This window comes from Chelonoidis abingdonii, chromosome 1 (genome assembly GCF_003597395.2).
Source record: "Chelonoidis abingdonii isolate Lonesome George chromosome 1, CheloAbing_2.0, whole genome shotgun sequence".
Classification (NCBI taxonomy): domain Eukaryota; kingdom Metazoa; phylum Chordata; order Testudines; family Testudinidae; genus Chelonoidis; species Chelonoidis abingdonii.
This window is the reverse complement of record NC_133769.1, coordinates 157,751,914-157,773,024: the sequence shown is the minus strand read 5'-3', so window position 1 is coordinate 157,773,024 and position 21,111 is coordinate 157,751,914. Positions and strand designations below refer to the sequence as shown.

General features: G+C 48.4%; 1 protein-coding gene across 2 annotated transcripts in view; it reads right to left on the bottom strand.

Annotated features, from left to right (window-relative positions):
* The window catches only part of GPR156 (G protein-coupled receptor 156), a 49,536-nt gene that overhangs the window by 9,382 nt on the left and 19,043 nt on the right, over window positions 1-21,111 (bottom strand). The window contains exons 4-11 of one of the 2 annotated variants that reach the window (XM_075071866.1): window positions 20,874-20,991; window positions 20,379-20,545; window positions 16,021-16,157; window positions 11,917-12,052; window positions 9,842-9,952; window positions 5,687-5,812; window positions 4,971-5,066; window positions 697-933 (exon numbers count right to left, since the gene is read on the bottom strand). In XM_075071866.1, the coding sequence (XP_074927967.1) occupies window positions 697-933; window positions 4,971-5,066; window positions 5,687-5,812; window positions 9,842-9,952; window positions 11,917-12,052; window positions 16,021-16,157; window positions 20,379-20,483 (948 nt within the window). In that variant the 5' untranslated portion in view covers window positions 20,484-20,545; window positions 20,874-20,991. The remainder of the gene's footprint in view (window positions 1-696; window positions 934-4,970; window positions 5,067-5,686; window positions 5,813-9,841; window positions 9,953-11,916; window positions 12,053-16,020; window positions 16,158-20,378; window positions 20,546-20,873; window positions 20,992-21,111) is intronic. The other variant, XM_032799928.2, reaches the window with a different exon arrangement.

Genomic DNA, 21,111 nt, shown 5'->3' with positions numbered 1-21,111 from the left:
GGGGGGACCAGAGTGTACCAGGCAATGGAATTCCTGGTTGGTGGCAGGCTATCAGATCTAAGCTGGTAATTAAGCTTAAAGGAGTTTATGCTAGTTTCTCAGGTTATGAACGCTAAGGTTCAAATCTGATAGGGAAAGCTATGATACAGGGATAAACCCCAACTTCCTCCCCTAACCCTTTCTGGGGTGCTCGGCAAACACATCCCAGTCTGGTATGTCCTGTAAGGAAGGGATTCCTGCATTGTTTGCAGGGCTCAGATTTGGAAGGAAGCAGCAGTACAGCATACCACCTCCTTTCCCAAACCACCACTTTATCTTCCAGATTCTTAGCTTTCAGTCAAGAGGAAACCAAGCCCAAGGAGTCTGGTATAAATGAGTGTAATATAAATGCTTAAAACCAGAGGCCCCAAAACTCATTTCACACAAGTCACTGACCAGCAAACAGACTGGAATTATTTTTTAGTTGCCACCACCTTGGTTGGATTTGACCTGATGACCAGCATTTAAAGATGAAAGGTTCCATATCACAACTCCAGCCTCTGAGCCAGCTGGAGCTTCCTCCCAGACTTTGTGTATTTGTATTGTTGTGCTATCCCAGAAGAAAAAGAGTGAGCATTTCAGAACACATTATCTACGTGTGCTCATATCTGAGGAGACCTTTCAGGCCAGGCCTTTAGAACACAGTTTGTTTCATACCTGTGGAACAAAGATGAAGCAATTGATTGTGGTTGTACAGATGAAGATGCCTCCAGATGTAAAACCAAAGACCAGGTTGTGCCAAGTGTAGAAAAACCAGTTAACTAAAAAAACTGTCCCAGCAGCAAGGAAAATGAGGTTGACCCCAACAATGAGGATCAAAGACTGATTCACTGGTGGAGCGCTAACATTATCTGTCAGACCAGCCAGGTACGTCCCATATATCAACAGGATGCTCTGAAATCAGAAAATAGGGATAAGGGGGTTGGTTTAGGAGAAGAGGTTTTACAGATTTCCAGAGTGTGAAAAATTACTGTATGTCACAGTCTTTCCTCCAACCCATACTGAGCCAATGAAGCTCAGATACATTGAGTGCAATTCTAATAAACACTCTTTGATCTACAATGCAGAAATTCAGTTTGATATGGTAGCTCAGCAGCAAATACCCAGCATGTTGCTGCAGGTCAGAATTGAGGTGCATAGACAGAACTGGATGGAGACGGGGGCAAGACTGGAATAATAGGGGGTGCTGCAGGTCAAGATTGAGAAGTATTAGAAGAATTGTCAGGGAGGAGTCCAGGATTAGATTGACTGAGGGTGTTGCTGATCAGAACCAATAGTAAGAATTGTAAAGGAGCCCAAAATGGAAAGGAGTTCTGGAAAAACAACACCAGAGACTGACAGACAGAGACAGAAACTCCTTAAAGGAAGAAAAAGAAACAGAAGAAAGTAGTTCTACCATCAAAGAACGATGAGTCTAACTCCAAGAAAAGAGAGAGGAGCCATCTGTAAATTGAAAAAAAAAGTGGCAAGAGAGGAAGAAAGAAGAAATAGTGGACTGGAGAAAGAGCGGAAAATGGTGCATATTTTAAGGAGAGATCTGGGAAACTATTGGCCTGTAAAGTATAATGTTTTTCTCCTCTCTTCTGTAAAATTTCCTGAGTGCTGGTGGAAGGTGCTGAAGGGAGCATACAGTCGGGGGTGGCGAGTTATATGGGACTGTGGTGCCCATGCTCCAGCAATATTCAGGGCATGGGGGCCTGGCTCCACCAATGTTCGGGGCCGGGTCTCTCCCCTGGTCCCGCTTGCCACCCCCACACGCCTCCCCTGCATGTCCCTGCCTGAGCACTGGGCAGCAGATGGCTGCTCCCTTCATCTCTGCGCTGCGCTTTACTGGCTCCTCGCATCAACTGTCACAACAGGGTCCTAGTGCCCCCCAACCGCTAGTGCCAGAGCAGGCTGACACAGGCTGACCTTGCCCTTCCACCTTGGACAGACGGACCCTTCCCTTTTCCAGCAGGACTCTCCACCAGCACAGGGGACTTCCCCACCCACAGTCATCACTCCTGCCCCAAGCTGGACAAGAGGCAGCCCCATCCCCCACCCCCAGTGAGGCTACAGTGAGGGGCAACAGCAGGGGAGGAGGTGCACGTGTGATGGCAGGCCCCCCTCCTCCCAAACTTACCACAGGGGAGGTGAGGGGACTTCCTTGACCTGAGTGGTCTCCGAGAGCACATGCAATGACAGTGGTGTGAGGTGAGTGTGCTGCTGGCAGGGAGAGGGCTGAGGGGAGTCCTCCTTTCTGGTCTCAGCCCTGGGCAGCCTGCCTGCACCCCAAAATCCTCATCCCCGGCCCCACCCCACTCCACCTCACCCGACCCCAGAGCCTGCACCCTCAGCCAGAGCTCTCACCTCCCACAGCCCAACCCTCTGCCCCAGCACTGAGCCCCCTCCTGCACTGTGAACCCTTCATCCCCGGCCCCACCCCACAGCCCAACCCCCGCATCCCAACCCTCTGTCCAAGCCCCTCATCCCCAGCCCCACCCCAGAGCCCTCACATATTTACATTATTTTAAAAAATATATATTGGCTTACAAGGCAGGTGGCAGGGTGGGAGGAGGGAGGAGGAGACTTTGACCCGTTTGAGCACCATCAAAAATTATACAAACCTGCCACCCCTGCACGCAGTCAATTGACACTCTGTCCACAGAACAGAAATGATGACAGTGCAAACTGCCCCCTCACAATGCCTTGTAATAAGCATGCGCCTGCAGGGAGGCTGGATGCTCATCAGCCTGGAGAGTCCATCTTTATGGGCAAGAAGGGAGTTCCGCTTTGAAGACCATGACTCCTGGTGGTCTCTCTGCTGGGACTGCCAGCTAGTTCAGTTCTGATGGTGCTTCTGTGATGTTGGGGAGGGATAGCTCGGTGGTTTGAGCATTGGCCTGCTAAACCCATGGTTGTGAGCTCAATCCTTGAGGGGGCCATTTGGGGAACTGGGGCAAAATATCTGAGGATTAGCCCTGCTTTGAGCAGGGGTTGGACTAGATGGCCTCCTGAGGTCCCTTCCAACCCTGATATCTATGATGTCTGTCTCACTAGGAACTGGACTGAGACTCAAATTCATTTCATACATACTATCAAGCTACTCATGACGAAAAGGTGAAAAGCTCTATAGTCAATTTCTAATCCCCTGAGCCAGAATAGGCAGCCATCTATGTCCCATTTAAAACTATGTAATTGTCTTGGCAACAATATCCAGGGGACAGATTAAGGTATCATCTTGTGGCAAACTGGGATGTTGCTCTAATGGAACAAGCACAGGACAGATTCACAACTCCTGGGTTCTAGAAAGGGCTTTGCTACTGATTCTATGTGCAACCTTGGGCAAGTCACTCCATTTCTGTGCCGGTAAAATGTGGATAGAATACAGAACTGAACGGCCTCCTAAGGGGTTGAGAACATTAAGGCCCTTGAAGATAAAGAGTGACATATGTACACAAAGGGAATGATTCTGTTCTCACTTACATTGGTGTAAATGAGGCTTAATGCCAGGGAAGACAATGGAGCTACACGGGTGTAAAACCCTGCAGATGAGACCAGAGTCAGTCTCAGTGAATTATTAAACAAGGGCAGCTGGCATCAGGAAAGAGAATATTTTATTTTTAAAAGCAAGAGCAGTAAGAATTCATAGAGGCCAATGACTGTAAACATAATCCCTCTGGATTTGGGGAAAACTTAATACAGAACAGGAGCAAAATAGCTGATGTAGATGATCAACACATATTATATCAAGGAGAGCAGCCAAGTAATTGTTTATATAGTGTGTACTTAAGGGACTTCCACGTAGAAGCCAATCCGACTGCCAATGGGATTTTGGATCATAAATGCCTAAATCCCTTTTGAATATGAGATTAAGGCTATGTCTACAATGCACTTCCATTGTTAAAACTTTTGTCGCGCAGGGGTGTGAAAAAAACCACCTCTATAAACGACAAAAAGCGCTGTTGTGGCCAGCACTTTGTCAGCAGGAGCCACACTCCTGGCAGTGAAGCTACTGCCCCTCGTTCGGGGTGGTTTTATTTTGTCACTGAGAGAGCTCTCTCCTGGTGACACAGAGCAGCTACACTGTGCGCCTTACAATGGCACAGCTGAAGGCTAGTCTAAGACTCCTGGATACCATGATCTAAATTCCTAAGCACCTCAGAAAGGTCTAAATACTTTTTTAAATCTGGCCCTTGGATGCCTTAGTTTTCCCCACCTGTAAAATGGGGTTAATGGTATCTTTGTAAAACCCTTTGAGGTCTACAAATGAAAAGTGCTATGTAAGAACTAAAATCTTGTCTACACAGGTAAATTTACCATTGTAATTATATTGATATGTCAGTACTACTCCCTGTGCGGGACTCTAATTCTACAACAGGAATGGCCACACAGGAAGTCAAACCAGTACAACTACAGCAGTATAATTAAACTGTATAATTACGTTAGTAAGTTTCCCCATATAGACAGCACCTAAGTGTTTATTATCAATACAGTTCTACTGCACAGGCTCAGGGTCCCCTACCCCAGCTGTGCAGTTTGTCTATGGGTTCATGGAAGTAGTGAGTTTTAAGGAGACATCTGAATGAGGTGAGAGATGTTGTTTTGCAAACAAAGAGAGAGAGATGGTTCCAAGCATAACGGGTAGCAAGGAAGAAAGCATGAAGATGAGACTGGGAGAAAGATACAAAGGGGACTTTTGTGAGGGAGTCTTGGCAGGGGAGATGGGTAACTGGGAAAGAGAACACAGAAGCAGAATTGGATGGGAATGGGAAGAACCTTCAAGATGAGCATGAGAATCCTGAATTTGAAGGTGAGAGGCAGCCAGGGAAGGGAGTAAAATGGCCAGCATATTAGGGGAGGAAGAGAATTTTAGCAGCAGCAGCAGCATTTTGTAGCTAGACTGGAGGGAGGTGAGATGAGATGGAGGGATGAATAGAGAGGTTACATACCTTAAACCCTAAAATGAGAATGAGCCAAAGTTCAGAGTAGAGAGACGCGCAGAACTGCATCCTACCCACCGAACAGGTCATGCCCTTGTCAGTCACCTGGGAGGCAGTCAGAACACAGACATGAAGGCTCCTGCTCCAGCTCATAGAGATGGACAAACAGACAAGTGGACATATGGTTTAGGGGTGTCTAAGCACAAATTTCAAAGTGGAAAAGTGGACGCTTGTCTGACGACTGGGAAAGTGCTACTGAGAGCAGAGAATTCAGGAGGAAAAATACCCAGCTTCGGTATTCATCTGCCAACATGTTCATTAAGCTTCAAATTTTCAAATTTCTCAGCACCTGCCACAGACTCTCCAGTCTCCCATGCTGGAGAGCTGGAGAATCCAGGTCATGCTCTCTGCAGAGTAGACAGGGCATTGGTTAGAACTTACAATGGTAGCAAATCAGAGCTCTGGAGCCAGATCCTCCTGACCAACTTCAGCCACGTTTGGCTGGAACTCCGCAAACGGCATCTGTCTCTATAAGGGTCCAAACCTAACTCCAGCTTACAACACCTCACACCTTTGAGGAAGGTCAGCTCCAAAATTTGTGGCTTAGAAACTTCTCTGAAACAAACCCTTCCATCTTTCATTCCTGCAGAGATCTGCTGGGCTGAATCATAGCATGATATAGACACAAAGGTGCAGTGTTCAGCCTCTTGCTATTGTCCTCTTACCCTCAGGGATGCACTGAAGCTTCGGAAACACTGAACTGGATCAGAGAAAATCCATGTTGTGAGCAGCATGGCATCTGCCAGCACCAGCACCACCACCATCAGCAGCAGCTGGAGGTCTTTGATAATCTGCAACACACATAAAGTCAGTGTTATGGTTTGGGGATGGGCTGCACCTGTGACCTCTCTGGCTCTTCATGGGCTCTTTCAAATGACAGGTCTATACTTGCCCCGTCCCCCAGAGTGGAATCCCACAGTTCAACCCATTGATTTAAAATGGATCATTTTTGACAGCACCTCCTGTTTCTCAACCATATTATGTGCAGCAGGTCTAACTTGGTGTTGCTCCTGCTCCAGAATCCTCCCTGGGAGCAGTGAATACAGTGACAGAAAACAGCTTGTTCCAAAACAGAGTATGATTTATTTATCCATAAGGACATCACGAGCAGAAAGAAAAAGGTTAAAAATAACAAAAACCGATATATGCATATTGTCTTACCTAAGCTTGGCCTTACCTGCATGTTTAGGTAGGCCCCCCATTTATCTTGGGGCCCCAGCACCTAGAGACTATGTTACAGTCAGTCTTCCTGTTGACTCTCTGTCTCTCCTTTCCTCAGGCTCAGTTTTTTAACTCCTTCAAATCTTGTTGTTTGAAAGTTCCCACCTCAAAGCCCTGGGATATCAAACTGGAGACTAACCTCAGACTGCAGGACTCGCCAAATCCCAATTTGTGGAGGTAAACTTCAAAGGCATTATCTCCTCCCTTGTATGTCTGCCTATGGCTGTCTACACCCAGTAGCCTTTGGTACATGCAGTCCAAAGTTAGCTCAAATGGATTCAGCACCTTCATTCCCCTTTGCACAGCAACAAAATAACCCCCAAGTCCACACAGATCTATAGATAACATACATAAAAATCAATACAGATAACTCCCACATTCTTCACAGTTCGCATGTCCCTTTGTGTCCTGTGCTGCACAGAGGTCTTCAGAACCCTCCCCCACCAGAAAGAGGGTCTGCTCCAGCCCTTCCTGAAGTGGTTGCACCAGGAGAGGGGAGTCAGGAATACTTGCTGACATTTGTTTGACTTGTTTTTATATTAAAAATAACTAGAAAAAACAGAAATGGCTCTGAACAAAAACCCAGGTCCAAACAGCTCCAAACTACAGGTATGATTGGAGATCCAAACCCAGATCCAGACCATATCTCACAAAGGGCTTTCTCTCCTTAAGGATCTGATCCAAATCCCTGAATCTGACTCTCTCTCTACCCTCTCAAAAATTAGAATTGTTCCAAATCCAGGTCTAAATTCTGAAGCTTGGATGCATCAGCATTAAAACCAACTTTGGGAACAAGATTGAGATGTTTGAGCTTAGGGCCTCCCCCAATGGTGCTGAAAACTAAGTGCCAGGCCACCAACCCAGAGACCGAGCTCTGGCAGAGCCAGCTCCAGGCTCAAGGCACCAGCGGAGGAAGCATGTGCCTGGGGTGGCATATGCTAAGGGGCAGCATTCCATCCATTCTTGGGGCAGCACAGTCCGGGCGGCTTTTTTTTTTTTTTTTGCTTTGGCAGTTCAGCCTCCTGGTATCTTTTTCCAGAGAGTGAACTCTGGAAAAGACACTCAATTTACATCCTACCCCCAGAGGATACATGAGCAATGCCCTGCAATAGGGCTAGTTGGAGAATTCTGTTATAAATAGGGTTACCAGACAGCAAGTGTGAAAAATCAGGACACGGGGTGGGAGATAATAGACACATACAGGAGAAAAAGCCTCAAATATCGGGACTGTCCCTATAAAATAGGGACATCTGGTCACCCTAGATATAAAGAAACTTCAGTCCCAGCCAGCAAAGGTAGGGCACCCAGAGGTCTTTGCTTAAAGGACAGTTGAAAATATTTTTATTCTACCTACCATGACCTGAGCTCGGGCTTGGGGTTTCCCTAGCAGGAGCAACTGGCAATTTCATAAGACACTGAAGTCTGCAGAGGGTGTGCTGGAAAAAGCTGGTACTAAGTGATTTTCAGATATTTTTTGTTTTGTAAGAGATGTATTTTCTTCTTTCTTAAAATACTTGTGTGTGAATTTAGTGCTGCTAGAAGGAGCCAACCCTACACTCCTGGAGACTGGCAACCTCTATCCACAGGATGAGCAGAAAGCATGGGTAGCGGCAAGGCAAACTTCATTCAATGTTTCACTAAAGAAGACCCCTCTAGGAGTGAGAAGGGAGTGCTGTCTCCATGAACTCACTGACGTGCGATTAACAAGAAGAGGACCTACAAATGGCAATCCTGCTGGTGGGTTTTGTGATGGGGACACTTGGACAGTGTAAGAAACCATCATTTCACAAAGGGACCAGTGATTATCACCAGATGGGCATGCCCCACCTGGCAGGAGAACAAATGCTTTAGATAAGTTGGGTATCTAAACTCCTCCTCCCTCTCTGTTCTACGGGCCTGATTCTCCACTGCCTTGATGCTCATGTCATTTCCACTATTCTGATTTGATAGCTTCTTACCCCTGCTTTTCACAGGTGTAAATGACTGCACATGTCAGTGGGGAATGAGGCCCGGTCTACCTATTGGGTTTACGGGAAGTGGGTGGGCGGAAACTCGCCCACTGCTAAAGGATCCCCCCCCAGCCTAAGGGGAGGATCCACAGGACCTCAAAAACCCAACGAGTTCGGGAGACAACTAATAAAAGAACAGGGACAGGAGTGTGGTCAAAGGGTCAAAAGGAGGGAGCCTGACGGGGACACCGAGCAGAGAATCCCAGACAGCGCCCACTGCTGCTCGAAGGCATCAAGGGAGCCAGTGGACACTGCCTAGAGGAACTCTGCCCGGATGCGTGAACGGACAAAGGATCGGAAACAAGTCCCACAGTCACAGGAGTCTCCATTGGCCAACCTCCTCTGCCTGGTTGTGTAGATAGCTGTTTTAGTGGGACCATGGATAGGGAGTGCATAGAGAAGGAGGTGAGGGGAAAAGTGCAGCCAGAAACGCAACAGTATATTGGTGAGGAGCCGGTATAGGGGCTGCAATCTGGCACACTCTAAGTAAACGTGCGCCAGGGTCTCCCTCACGCCGCAGAAGGGGCAGGTGTCTGGGATAGGGGTAAACCGCGCCAAATACACGCCTGTGCTCATGGCCCCATGAAGGAGCCGCCAGCTGATATCCCCGGCGGGCCTAGGGACCAGGGTGGAGTATAGGCTGGCCCACCGGGACTCCTCACCCTCAAGAGGTGGCAGGAGGTCCCGCCACTTTGTGTCGAGGCGGGACACGAGGGTGAGGAAGTGAAGGGTGTGGAGCACGAGCATGTAGAGACGTTTCTTTGGCGCGGTTTGGAAGCAGACTGGCTGCAGATCGTGCAGCCGGCTTACGGAGAAGGGGCAGGGGGGCCGGTCGGGTCAACGGGGCAGGGCCTGATGAAAAGGTCTGGAGGGCCCGGGGTGGAGGGTGGGCGAGGCGTGCCCTCATGCAGGACCCGGCTGAGGTAGGCCCGAGCAGCGGGCGGCAAAGTGGCCTTCAACTCCTGTAGTACGCGCCGGGGGGTATAAGGTCTGGAGAGCCCCATACACCGAGCGAGCGTCAGGGGATCCAACCAGTCTCCCTGGTCATAATCCAGGAGGTCTCCGATCCTGGTAGCTTCTGCCAGGACCAACCTCTGGCACACCGCGGGGGACTCCACCCCCTGCACACGGAGCTGGGTATTGTGTAGCAGGGGCTCCGCGAGGAGATCTGCCCCCTCGGTGACTGCCATGGACCTGGTCACAGAGAACAGCTTCCAGGTCCGGAGGAGGTCCTGGTAGAAGACCGGCAGCTCAGAGAGGTCTCGTGGAAGACCCCTCAGATCGAGATAAAGGAGCTGCGGGTCGTATGAGGCCCGGTCTAGTTAGGTTTTACTCTGCGCCAGTGATGCTGGTATCTAAGTGCCCAAAGCGTTATTTCCCACTGTCAGTCCTGTGTGTCCCTTCATTCCCTATTATCTCTCATTTCAAGCCCATCCACATTCTGCAAATGATTCGTAGACCTTATAGAGTTTGATTTTTGTCAAGCATTTCCCTTTGCTTCTCAGTGCAGCCCATGTGGAGAGCCCCAGCACCTCACAGGTGAGGAGCCTCTGTGTTCTCGTGCACGGGGCATGTACTGCGAGTACTTACCACCCTCTTTTCTGGACTGCGCTGTGTGAACACTTTGTACAAGCGCCAACTTTTGCCTAGAATGGGCCCGAAGACCAGGGAGCTCCCAACACACAGCAAGCAGAGTCTCACCTGCAGACAGGAGGCAGAGAGTGAGAGATGGGATTGGAGATCTCTGTTACCAGGCAGTGAAACCCAGCAGCTACAAGTAGCACTTTCCCTGCTGGGCTTCCATATTGCTCCCAAGGGAGCTCTGCCCCCTTTCCTGGCCAAATGGTATTCCAAACACCCACAGAAAGGAAAGGAAAACTAGTAAACAGGGACCCCATATCTGTCAGCCAGTCTGTGCCTGGTAGACAGAAAACTTTGGTCTGAAGAACTCCAGTCAAACCTAGTACAGAAGGTTTCCCAATCAGGACACCACAGTGGGCAGCGGCCTTCCATCCTCAGGAATTTCCAATTTAAACAAACAAAAAAAAAGACACCGCTTTAATAGCAAAGCTGCTGCCCAAAGAGCTCATGTTATTGGACAGGACCACAGGGCTGGGAGGTGGCACTATCCACCCTGGGCCAGGGACTGTGCCCAGTGTTATCGTCAGGAGCAGCTACTAGCCACCCAGCATGCGTATCTGAGGCAAAACAAGCCAAGAGCAGGCTATGGGGATGCAATCCCTTCCTTTGCTGCCAGTCTGTGGAGGAATCAATGGCTACGGTTTACTCCTGGGGGAATTCTCCACCAAAAAAATTAAAAATTCTGTGCACAATATTTTAAAATTCTGCAAAATTCTGGGCATTTTATTTATCAAAATAACACTATATAATCACGTCAGTTTCAATTATTTTGGTAATTTAGTTCAAAATTCCTGTCAGCCAGTATCTCTGTAACAACACAGACACACACAAATTCCCCTAGGAGTAGAAATAAAGAAACTCCTATGTCAACCTAGTTCCTGTTTCTCTGCTCCCTCCCAGCAAAGCCCAATCACGAGGCACCCACCCAGCCTAGACACCTGCACCCCATCCCCTCCGGAGCCCAGGGATGCAGAAGGAGAAACAGCCTGATGCTGGGTCCCAGGCCTGTGTGGAGTTTCCTGCATGCCGTCTCCTTCCTTCAGGGCGTGCTGAGAACTGCAGCTGTTGGGAACCCTCCAGTTCCCCCAACCCCAGCAGTGTCTTCTATTTGCGAGCTGGGCTCTGCCAGATCCAGCAGCCTCTAGTGGCAGCCGGCAGCTCTATAGCCCATTTCTGGTGGGGAGAGAGAAGGAAATTCTGCACGCACAACATTAATTTCTGCGCAAATTCTGCATGCTCAGTGGTGCAGAATTCCCCCAACAGTAACTTTCAGAGGAGCAAAGAGACCAAAGCAGCACAAGAGTGACTGAAACACATACATGACTTGAGCATCAATAAAGCAGTAGCTGGTATCTCAACTAATTACCTTCATCCAGGTGGCTTAACACAACCTCCCTGCCTCTTACTCTCTCCACAGTATTTGCCTTCTCTGAGAGCTGGATGTTCTTTCTTTCTGCAGTGCTCTCATCTCCAACCCCGTACACACACACCTCGTTTGCTCTGCACTGGGTCCCTAGCTGGCAGGGACCATGCCCATGGCAGAAATCAGGAAATAATTAGGCAGAGTGTAGTTTTTAGGAAGATTTCCAAGTGATATTTAGGAAGATTTCCAAGTGATATTTGTGCCCAAGATATTGTGCCTGTTCTCTAGCTGCCCACAGACCCTGTGCTATATATAGATAACTAACTGCTATGAGTTTTTACATGCTCTGTACCGCTCCTTTAAAAGTCCAGGCATCTGGCTGCCTGTCTGCAGGAGCAGCTGCTACACAAACTGTACTCTCTCCTGGAGACCTTACTTATGTTCTCTCTTGTTTAGTTGTTTGCTCTCAGTCTAACAATAGAGGCCATTCGGACTGGGAGCATCTGGTTTCTCTTTGCGTATGTGAAAACACAAGCTCAACACAGTGCCCAGGGCACTAGGACAGGGAGACTATCACAGTTCAGCAGAGGCGGTGCGTACATTAAAAACCTTTCCTGGTAAATCAAGAACACAATCAACCCACCTGGTTCACTTCACTCACCTGAATGAGCATTTCCATTGAGGCTCCAAAAAACAAACTTTGCTCCGGAATCCCAAAGAGGTAAGCGCTAGCGTAAGTCAAGCCACTGCCCAGCAGGGTCACAATGTTCAGATTGGGGCTGGACATCTTCACAATTCTCCAGGGAACAAAGCAAGCGAGGGGGTGACAGTTAAAAAAAGGGGAGCTTATACAACAGATAGAGACTAGCCTCCCACACAGCATTGTTATAACATACCAGCAAGGGGCTAGGCCCCTTACCTGGATGCTGCAATCCACAGGGGCTGCCTCCAGGAAATAGCCTTCTATGCACCAGCTGAACTTCTTCACTAGGAACTCTGTTATCTATCTATCTGTGGTTCTTCTAGGGCTGCCATCTTCTAGGTCTGAGCACCTCAAAATCTTTAATCTATCCATCCTCAGAACACCCTGTGAGGTAGGGCAGTGATATTATCCCCTTTTATAGATAGGGGACTGAGGCATAGAAAGATTAAGTGACTTGCCCAAGGTCACACGTGAAGTCTCTGGTAGAGCAAGGAATTAAACGGCCCTCCTAAGTCCTAAACTAGGGCCCTAACCACTGGACAACCGTCCGCCTGTCATAGAATGACAGAAGTTGGAGAAAGACAATCCCTGTTAGATCGTCCAGTCCATCTCCAGGGACAGTGCAGGACTGTCCCTGGTTGTACATGTTCTGTTCCATTCTATACTATATAGGTTCTTATACTGCACTTATCACCATAGTTTCTGAGCATGTCTAGTACTTTAGTCTAGTCCAGTCTTGTATGTCCCAACTGATGGCATTCCCATCCCTTACCTGGAGGAGATTATTCCATAGTTTAATACACCTCAGATCCAGAAAGTTTCCTTCAATATTTAGTCTGCAGTTCCTCCTCTTTAATTTCATCCCATTACTCTTAATTGTACACAGGGATCAAACCATAAATAACTCCTCTCCATCCCTGGTGCTCTCACCCTTCAGATCATTGCAGACTGTTAACGTGTTCCCCTCTTTAGTCACCACAGTCTAATCAGACAGATTTAGCTCCTTTAATCTCACTTTATAACTCAGTGCCTTCAGCCTCAGATCATTTTTATTGCTCGTCTCTGAAGTCTTTCCAGTTTTGCACTATCTCTGAGGTAACATGGAGCCCAGAATTAATATTCCAGGTGTTTCCACTCCACTCTCTTCCTCAGAGCTCCACTCCAGCAGGGTTTAGGAGGCAGGTGTGGCTCCACTAATTAATGCCTGGACCATGGAGAAGATGCACATGTAAGGTGAGGTGGTGGCCTTGGGGAGAATAGAGGGTAGGTGGGAGGGGGAAGTGGGGTGAGAAGAGGGGGTTGGGGGAGTTTGGGACGTGCAGGGCTGCAGTGGGCAGAGAAAGAGGCGACCTACCCCAGCTCCATGGCTGCGGCTGCTGGGGAGAGAGACCCCTCCTTCCCAGCCCCAGCTTGGGGACTGCTGCGGCAGGGGAGAGAGGTCACATCAATCACATTAGAAAGGTAAGACTATGAGTTGTGTGCTTTTATTTGTAGAACAAAAAACCATTAATTATTATTAAGGTGTTTTTTTATATAACACTTCTATCCAAAGCACTTTACAATAGTTAGCTAATGGTACAAACAACATTCAGAAAGATCATTAAGTGGTCTGCCGAGACCCTCAGCAATTTTCAAGTGGTCCGTGAAAAAAGAAAGTTTGAGAACCACTGGTTTAGGATACTAGCCAGGCCAACTCCTCTAGCTGCATATGGGGTATTCCCGCTGCTTTCCTAGGCTCATCAGTCACATCTATGTTTATTTGCAAGAGGGCAAACAAATATTTTGCATTTGTTCCAGTTCCACAGTGAGAACATTCTTAGAAGGTTTGTAAGTCATTTTGTAATCAATTTAGATTGCAGTGCTGTTCTACCATATAAACCCATACCGGGTGCCTGGCTGTATGCTGGTCCAATACACTGCATAGTACCTAGTGCCCTAGATAAAATGCAACCTATATCCAAATCATGAATGGTCTGGTGTCATGAAGGAAACCTGGATGTCCAGAGAAATCATGCCTCACCAATCTAGTAGAATTCTTTGAGGGGGTCAACAAACAGGTGGACAAGGGTGATCCAAGGGATATAGTGAAGTTGGACTTTCAGAAAGCCTCTGATAAGGTCCTTCACCAAAGGCTTTTAAGCAAACTAAGCAGTCATGGGATAAGAGAGAAGGTCCTCTCATGGATCAGTAACTGGTTAAAAGACAGGAAACAAAGGATAGAAATAAATGGTTAGTTTTTAGAATGGAGAGAGGCAAACAGTGGTGTTCCCCATGGATCTGTACTAGGACCTGTGTTGTTCAACATAATCATAAATGATCTAGAAAAAGGGGTAAACTGTGAGGTGGCAAAGTTTGCAGATGATACAAACTTACTCAGGATAGTTAAGTCCAAAGCAGACTGTGAAGAATTACAAAGAAATCTCACAAAACTGGATTATTGGGCTACAAAATGGCAGATGAAATTCAATGTTGATAAATGCAAAGTAATACATATTGGAAAACATAATCCCAACAATCAATGGGGTCTTAATTAGCTGTTATTACTCAAGAAAGAGATCTTGAAGTCATTGTGGATAGTTCTCTGAAAACATCCACTCAATGTGCAGTGGCAGTCAAAAAACCAAACAGAATATTAGGAACCATGAGAAAAGGGATAGATAATAAAATAGAAAATATCATAATGTCACTCTATAAATCCATGGTACGCCCACACCTTGAATACTGCGTGCTGATCTGGTCGCCCCATCTCACAAAAGATATATTAGAAGTGGAAAAAGTATGGAGAAGAGTAACAATAATGATTAAAGGTATGGAACGGCTTCCATCTGGGGAGAGATTAAAAAGACTGGGACTATTCAGCTTGGAAAAAAGATGACTAAAGGGGGATATGATGGAGGTCTATAAAATCATGACTGGTGTGGAGAAAGCAAATGAGGAAGTGTTATTTACTTCTTCACATAACACAAGAACTAGGAGTCACCCAATGAAATTAATAGGCAGCAAGTTTAAAACAAACAAAAGGAAGTACTTCTTCACATAATGCGGAGTCAACTTGTGAAACTCATTACCGGGGGATGTTGTGAAGGGCAAAATTATAACTGGGCTCAAAAAAGAATTAGATAAGTTCATGGAGGATAGGTCCATCAATGGCTCTTAGCCAGGCTACGCAGGGATGCAACCCCATGCTCTGGTCGTTCTTAAGCCTCTGACTGCCAGATGCTGGGATTGGACACCAGGAGACTGATCATCTAGTGATTGTCCTGGTCTGTTCATTCCCCCTGAAGCATCTGGCATTGGCCACTGTTGGAAGACAGGATACTGTGCTAGATAGACCATTGGTCTGACCTACTTTGGCCATTCTTATGTTTATTATGGTTGGAAACCAGGATGTCTTCACTCCCGTAGACGCATTGCTTGAAGTGATGTCCTCAGACTCTGAGGTGAAGGTGGGAAACATCTCTCTTTCTTCCCACTTCTGCTGACTGCTCTGCTAAGGATCATCAATGGCAACCTCAGAGATGGTAGTATGAGCGGTCACCCCAGCCAAAGGGAGAAACTCACATCAGTACTTAGGAACATAAGTGATGCAACAGCAGATCAGGCCTATGGTCGCCTCGTCCAGTAGCTCGTCTCCCTACCCTACCAAGTCAGACCCAAGGTCCATGCCATTCTGTCTCCAGCTGTCTCCACGCTGGATATGACAGAGGCAGGTAGGACCCGCATAACTGCCCCTAATAGTCCAATTCTATCCCAAAGGGGTAATGCCTTCTAGACCCCCAGCTGATGATCAGTTTATGGTGGGGAGCAGGAGTGTGGTGAAGCACTGGAATGGGTTACCTAGGGAGGTGGTGGAACTCCATCCTTAGAGGTTTTCAAGGCCCAGCTTGACAAACCCTTGGTTGGTCCTGCTTTGAGCAGATGATTAGACTAGATGACCTCCTGAGGTCTCTTCCAACCCTAATAGTGTATGATTCTATGAGGCATGAGAGCCCTGGAAATTGTTCTCCCAGCTAGTGTGGAAAGTCCATGATGGAGGATGGAACCAAATGATACATCGCTCACCTGTTCTTCCTGAAGTGAATTGTGAAGACAAGAAAGAAAAGAGCCAACAGGACTCCACAGGTGAGGAAGGTCCACACAACTCCCAGGAGGGCAGCCGAGGAGGTGGGGAAGGTCTTACTGCTGCTGTTGTAGGCCGTCTGAGAGAAAGCAAAGGGTGGAGACTGTAGGTGTGGAGGGAAATCTTGAGGGTTCCCAGGAGAGAGGTGTCCACCTTGTAAAAAATGCCTCTACAGCTAGCACTGAATTCTGCCCAGCTGCTGCCTGCTCTATTAATACAGACTTGTTTCTGTATTAATAGAGCAGGCAGCAGTCTGGCACCTTTCACCATCCACTGAACTTACACACTCAGTTTGTGATTAAATACAGTAATGGAGGGAAATCCCATTCGCATCTGAACTCACCCTTCACAGCAGAATTCCCTTCACTGAGCCCTCCACATCCATGGCCCAGTGTTAGAACCTGTACAGATGCCTTGAGCCAATGTGACCAATCTTTCAGAGGAGTCCAAGGTATCTTAGGAGAAGGGCTTCACGTTCCCTTAGCCCCCAGCACCACCACAAAGGGGCAAGACACACACAAAGAAGTATGACACACCATGCCCCTATTGTGTAGTCAAGTGGGTTGATTTCGTCATGAGCAGAGCTGCCAGCAGGTGCAGAGAAGTTGCCGGGGAAGGTGAATAGTTTACCCACAAAAACCCACGTACATACGTGGGCTTCATTCCACACCCTGACCAGCCATTCTTAGATGGAGAACAGCTGAAAACCAGCCTTGAGGGTTTTGGCAGCACTAGCTGGGGCACAAAGAAGGGCTACCCATTGCAAGAAGCAAGTCCATTTCTGATTCCCCAGCATGGAGATGCTACACACCTTATCGTCTCCAGTTCCTCAGCAAACTGCTGAGTCAGGAGCCACTGGGGGGCAAAAGAGGTGAGTTAGGATCTCAACTCCTTGAGGTTCAAACAAGGAACTGATGGGAAGCCAGAGGAGATGGCAGAGGATAGCAGTCAGGAGTGCCCATCACATCAGGCTGGGAATGGCCGTGGGAGGGGATCAGATTATAGAGCTTTTCAAGCAGGGAGAGGGGTGCTACCAGAGGGCTGAAGAAGGCAGGAGGGATGAAGAGAGGGGGATGTATATTGACTGGATGGGTGCCTAAAAAAACAAAAGCCAAACAAGCCAGTCAGGGTAACTTCTGAGGACACGAGAAGAAGGAGAAGGATTGTGAAGCTTGACTAGCTATTGCCAGATTGTGACTGCTGGGCCCTGGTGTGGTTTGGATGGGGAGCAGGGGGTGGGAGGAACTGTGCAGTCAGAAAAGAGGGAAAGGCCCTGGCCTCCCTTCCTGTTGCACCCCAAGGGGCACCACCTGGGAGGAGTCCCTATGCTCAGGAGATTAGAGGGAGTGCAACTGCATCTGGGCCCTGCATGGGGGGCATAGGGAGGCTTCGTACTCTTCCCTCTTCTCCCTTTCCCTAAAGTGCTTTGAATATGAGAAGTGCCAGCCCAGCCCAAAGGACTATTGCTAGTCACTGTTCAGATAAAAAGCACATAGAAACAGTGCTTCTCCCTGGTGGCGTGTGACCCATCCCCTTTCCCCTCTGGCCTATGTCTGAAGCCAGAGGCCACTCTAGACACAGGCAAGCTAGGCAGCTGCCTAGGGTGGCAGATTCCTAAATGAACACTTTGGCTGTCTCTACACTACAGACCTTACAACAGCAGTTTTACCACTGCAGCTGTAACATCTCCCGTGTATCCACTCCATGCCAAAGCGAGAGAGCTCTCCCACCAGCATAATTAAACCACCCCCAACGAGTGGCGGTCTCTATATTAGTGGGAGAGCATCTCCCGCCCAACATAGCTCTGTCCACACCGGTACTGTTGTCGGTGAAACACCCCTGACCAACAAAAGTTTTACTGACAAAAGTGTCAGTGTAGACAGAACCTTATATTAGTTCAGGGGTCAGAAGTGCTGTGCCAAGTCTTCATTTATTCACTTTAATTTAAGGTTTTGCATGCCGGTAATACATTTTAACATTTTTAGAAGGTCTCTTTCTATAAGTCTATAATATATAACTAAACTATTGTTGTATGTAAAGTAAATGTTTTTAAAATGTTTAAGAAGCTTCATTTAAAATTAAATAAAATGCAGAGCCCTCCGGACCACTGGCCAGGACCTGGGCAGTGTGAGTGCCACTGAAAAATCAGCTCATGTGCTGCCTTCGTCACCCGTGCCATAGGTTGCCTACCCCTGGATTAGTTCATGGCAAGCTGGCATGTGAATCTACCCCACACAGACTAACTGTCCATGCGGACCCTGCAGACGCACGTTAACAGTTTCTTAATACACTTTGATCTACTCTTTGAAACAGGACTAGATCAAAGTGCATTAACGAACTGTTAATGTGGATCAGCAGGATGTGCAGCATCTGGGTGCATTAACATCTGCGCAGAAGCCTTGGCATGGAGCACACAGCTGGAGGGCCCAGCTCAGCAGCAGCTCACAGCCAGGCCCAGCTGCTGCTGATCTCTCCCCAGGCAAGCTCAAGGATGAGGGGCCCTCCAGGGCAGGAGGCAACCAGGTATGTGACACCCCATGTCCCCCATCTGTCCCCTGCCCCTCCCTCCATACTACTCACTCCCCAGCTGTTCCCTACTTCACCCCATGTCCTAACCCCCTGTCCTAGCCTTCCTGGCCCCATCTCTCCCCCTGTCCTGGCCCAGCTACCCCCCAAGGTTCTGCCCCCTCATCTACCTTTCACCTCATCTGCCTCCTGACGCCTTGGTGTCTGCCCCCTCAGTCATTCCCCTCCTCCTGGATCCTGTCCCATTGTATCCTGCTGCCTTCCAAGCCACTGGCCCCATTCCCCAGCATCCTGCCACATCTGCCCCGTGTCCTATCCCCCGTGCTATCTGCCCCATGATCTACTCGCTGCCCCTGTTTTCCTAGTCCCCCCATCTTCCCTTTATGTCCTACTCCTCTAGCCCTTTTCCCCCCTAGTATGTCCTGAACCCCACCCCATCTGTCCCATGTCCTGGCCCCCATCCCCACTCTTTGTCCAGACTCCATTCCCCCTGTATTATCCCCCATTGCTCCACCCGTGGATTGCATAGCCACCCTCCCCCACAGCCTCATGTCAGGGACTTCCCCCATCCTGTTGCAGCTCCCCCTGCACTTTGGATTGACACCCAGAGGGGTACACTCGAGATGGGGGGGAAGAGCCCAATGAGGAGGGGGAACAGATGGAATGCTATGCCGCGAGTGCTCTTGGGGCTAGATCCCTAATGCGGGGTGGGGCTGGGCAGGGCTGCTGGCTCTTAGGGTTGGTGGATCCCAGTGGGGGCCCTTCCAGGGCAGCCTGTTTACAGAGGAGCTTGCTGCTATAAGGGAGGGGAGGGGGACATAGTGATGTTCTGCCTAGGACAGCAAATTGCCTTGAGCAGCCCCTGCCAGAAGCATGGTTGCAAACTCTATCTCAGGAACCACCTGGGGAAGCCAAGCATTCCTACACATACGACATTCCTCTCCTCCACACACACACACACCCCAAAAACAATCACTGTTCTGTTGGAGGTCACAGGGCTCTGAACTCTGGGTAAGCATTTCAGCAGCAGGTGAGTGGAGTATAACTCATGGCCCAGACAGGGGAATATTAGTTGTAATAAAGCAGCCAGAGCTAGGGGAGCCAAAGAGCTTTAATCTTCTAATTAAAGGTCAGCGTGGAGGCTAGCACGGGATTCAGTAGAAGGCCAAGCAGCATTCATGCCCAGCTGGGCCCATGCAAACGCTGACAGGCACAAAGACAGCAGCCCCAGACTGGAAACAGTGGCTTACATTCTTCTTCCAAAATTGTATCAAAATAGACTTAGCCAACTAAGATCATTCCTGGGTCATCCCCAAGAGCTCAATGACTTAACGGGGCGGGGGAGAGGAGGTCCCATCTATTATGGATGGTGGCTTTTAATTAAATCCCTCTTTATTAATATTTGAAAGGCACTTTGAAGTTCCAGGGAAGGTAGGTCAAGGGGACGGAAGGTCATTTCAGTTCCACTCTCACATTTGCTCACTGGTAAAGATTCTTTCAAATTCCTTGGCTATTTCCCCAGGCTGGCTCCTTACACTCTACCTGCCAGGCTTTTACCCAGACAAGTTTTAAAGACCGCAAGTATTGGGGTGTCCTTCCTTCCCTTGGCAGACTGCTCCACAAGCCAAGCGTTCTCACTCCCAGTGGGGAGAAGTTTCCCCTAGAAAGTTTTCTAGTGTGCTCCTCCTCCCTAGAGGCCTCCCTCAAACTCATTCCTCTGCGTAGAACCTAGCATTCAAGGTCAGAGTAGCCCAGTCCCCATCTTGGTACGTACAATCGTTATCGTGCAGAGATCCTGCAGGGTCCTCTGCCTCCGCACCTGGCTGTTCCAACTGGAGTAGCTGTCACACAGGTCAGAGCAGTTGAATCCAGGCTCCATAGCACATCCTTAGTCTTCATTCAGCCATATTTTCTGGGCAGCAGGAAAGATGTTGGTCAGTCCTGTAGTGGAGGGAAAGCCAACACTGGGCCGAGTTCCTCCAGCAGTTCACATTTTCCAGTGACAATAACAACCGTGAAATTCATCTCATTTCCCCCCCATGTCTCAGGTGTGCCAGGGGGCTTGCAGCCAGTGACACTGTTATGCTCAATCACAGTTGTGTGGTGGCAACCATTTAACAGGCATTCTCTGTCACAGCAGGAACCCATACTGCTCGAGTGCAAACCTCCACCTCCACACACCCAGTCAAGGCAGTGTCTTGTTGGCTGTCCACACAGGTCTGAATAAATCAGCTGTATTGATCCTCTTCAAATAACATGACAATCTTACTGTTTCATCACCAGGTGGCAGCCTCCTCCACTGTTGTATGGATCCGGCCCCAGCTTCTCCGCACTCCGCAATGAAGACAGCATCTGCGGGCCATAGAGAAGGAAGGTTGCCATTAACCCTGTAACCGAAAAGAACAGCAATTATTACAGGCGCTGGTTATTTGAGATGGCACATGAAGTAAAATATACCATCTCTAGGGTCCATATGGTTTAAATGATTAATATATTTAACATTTATA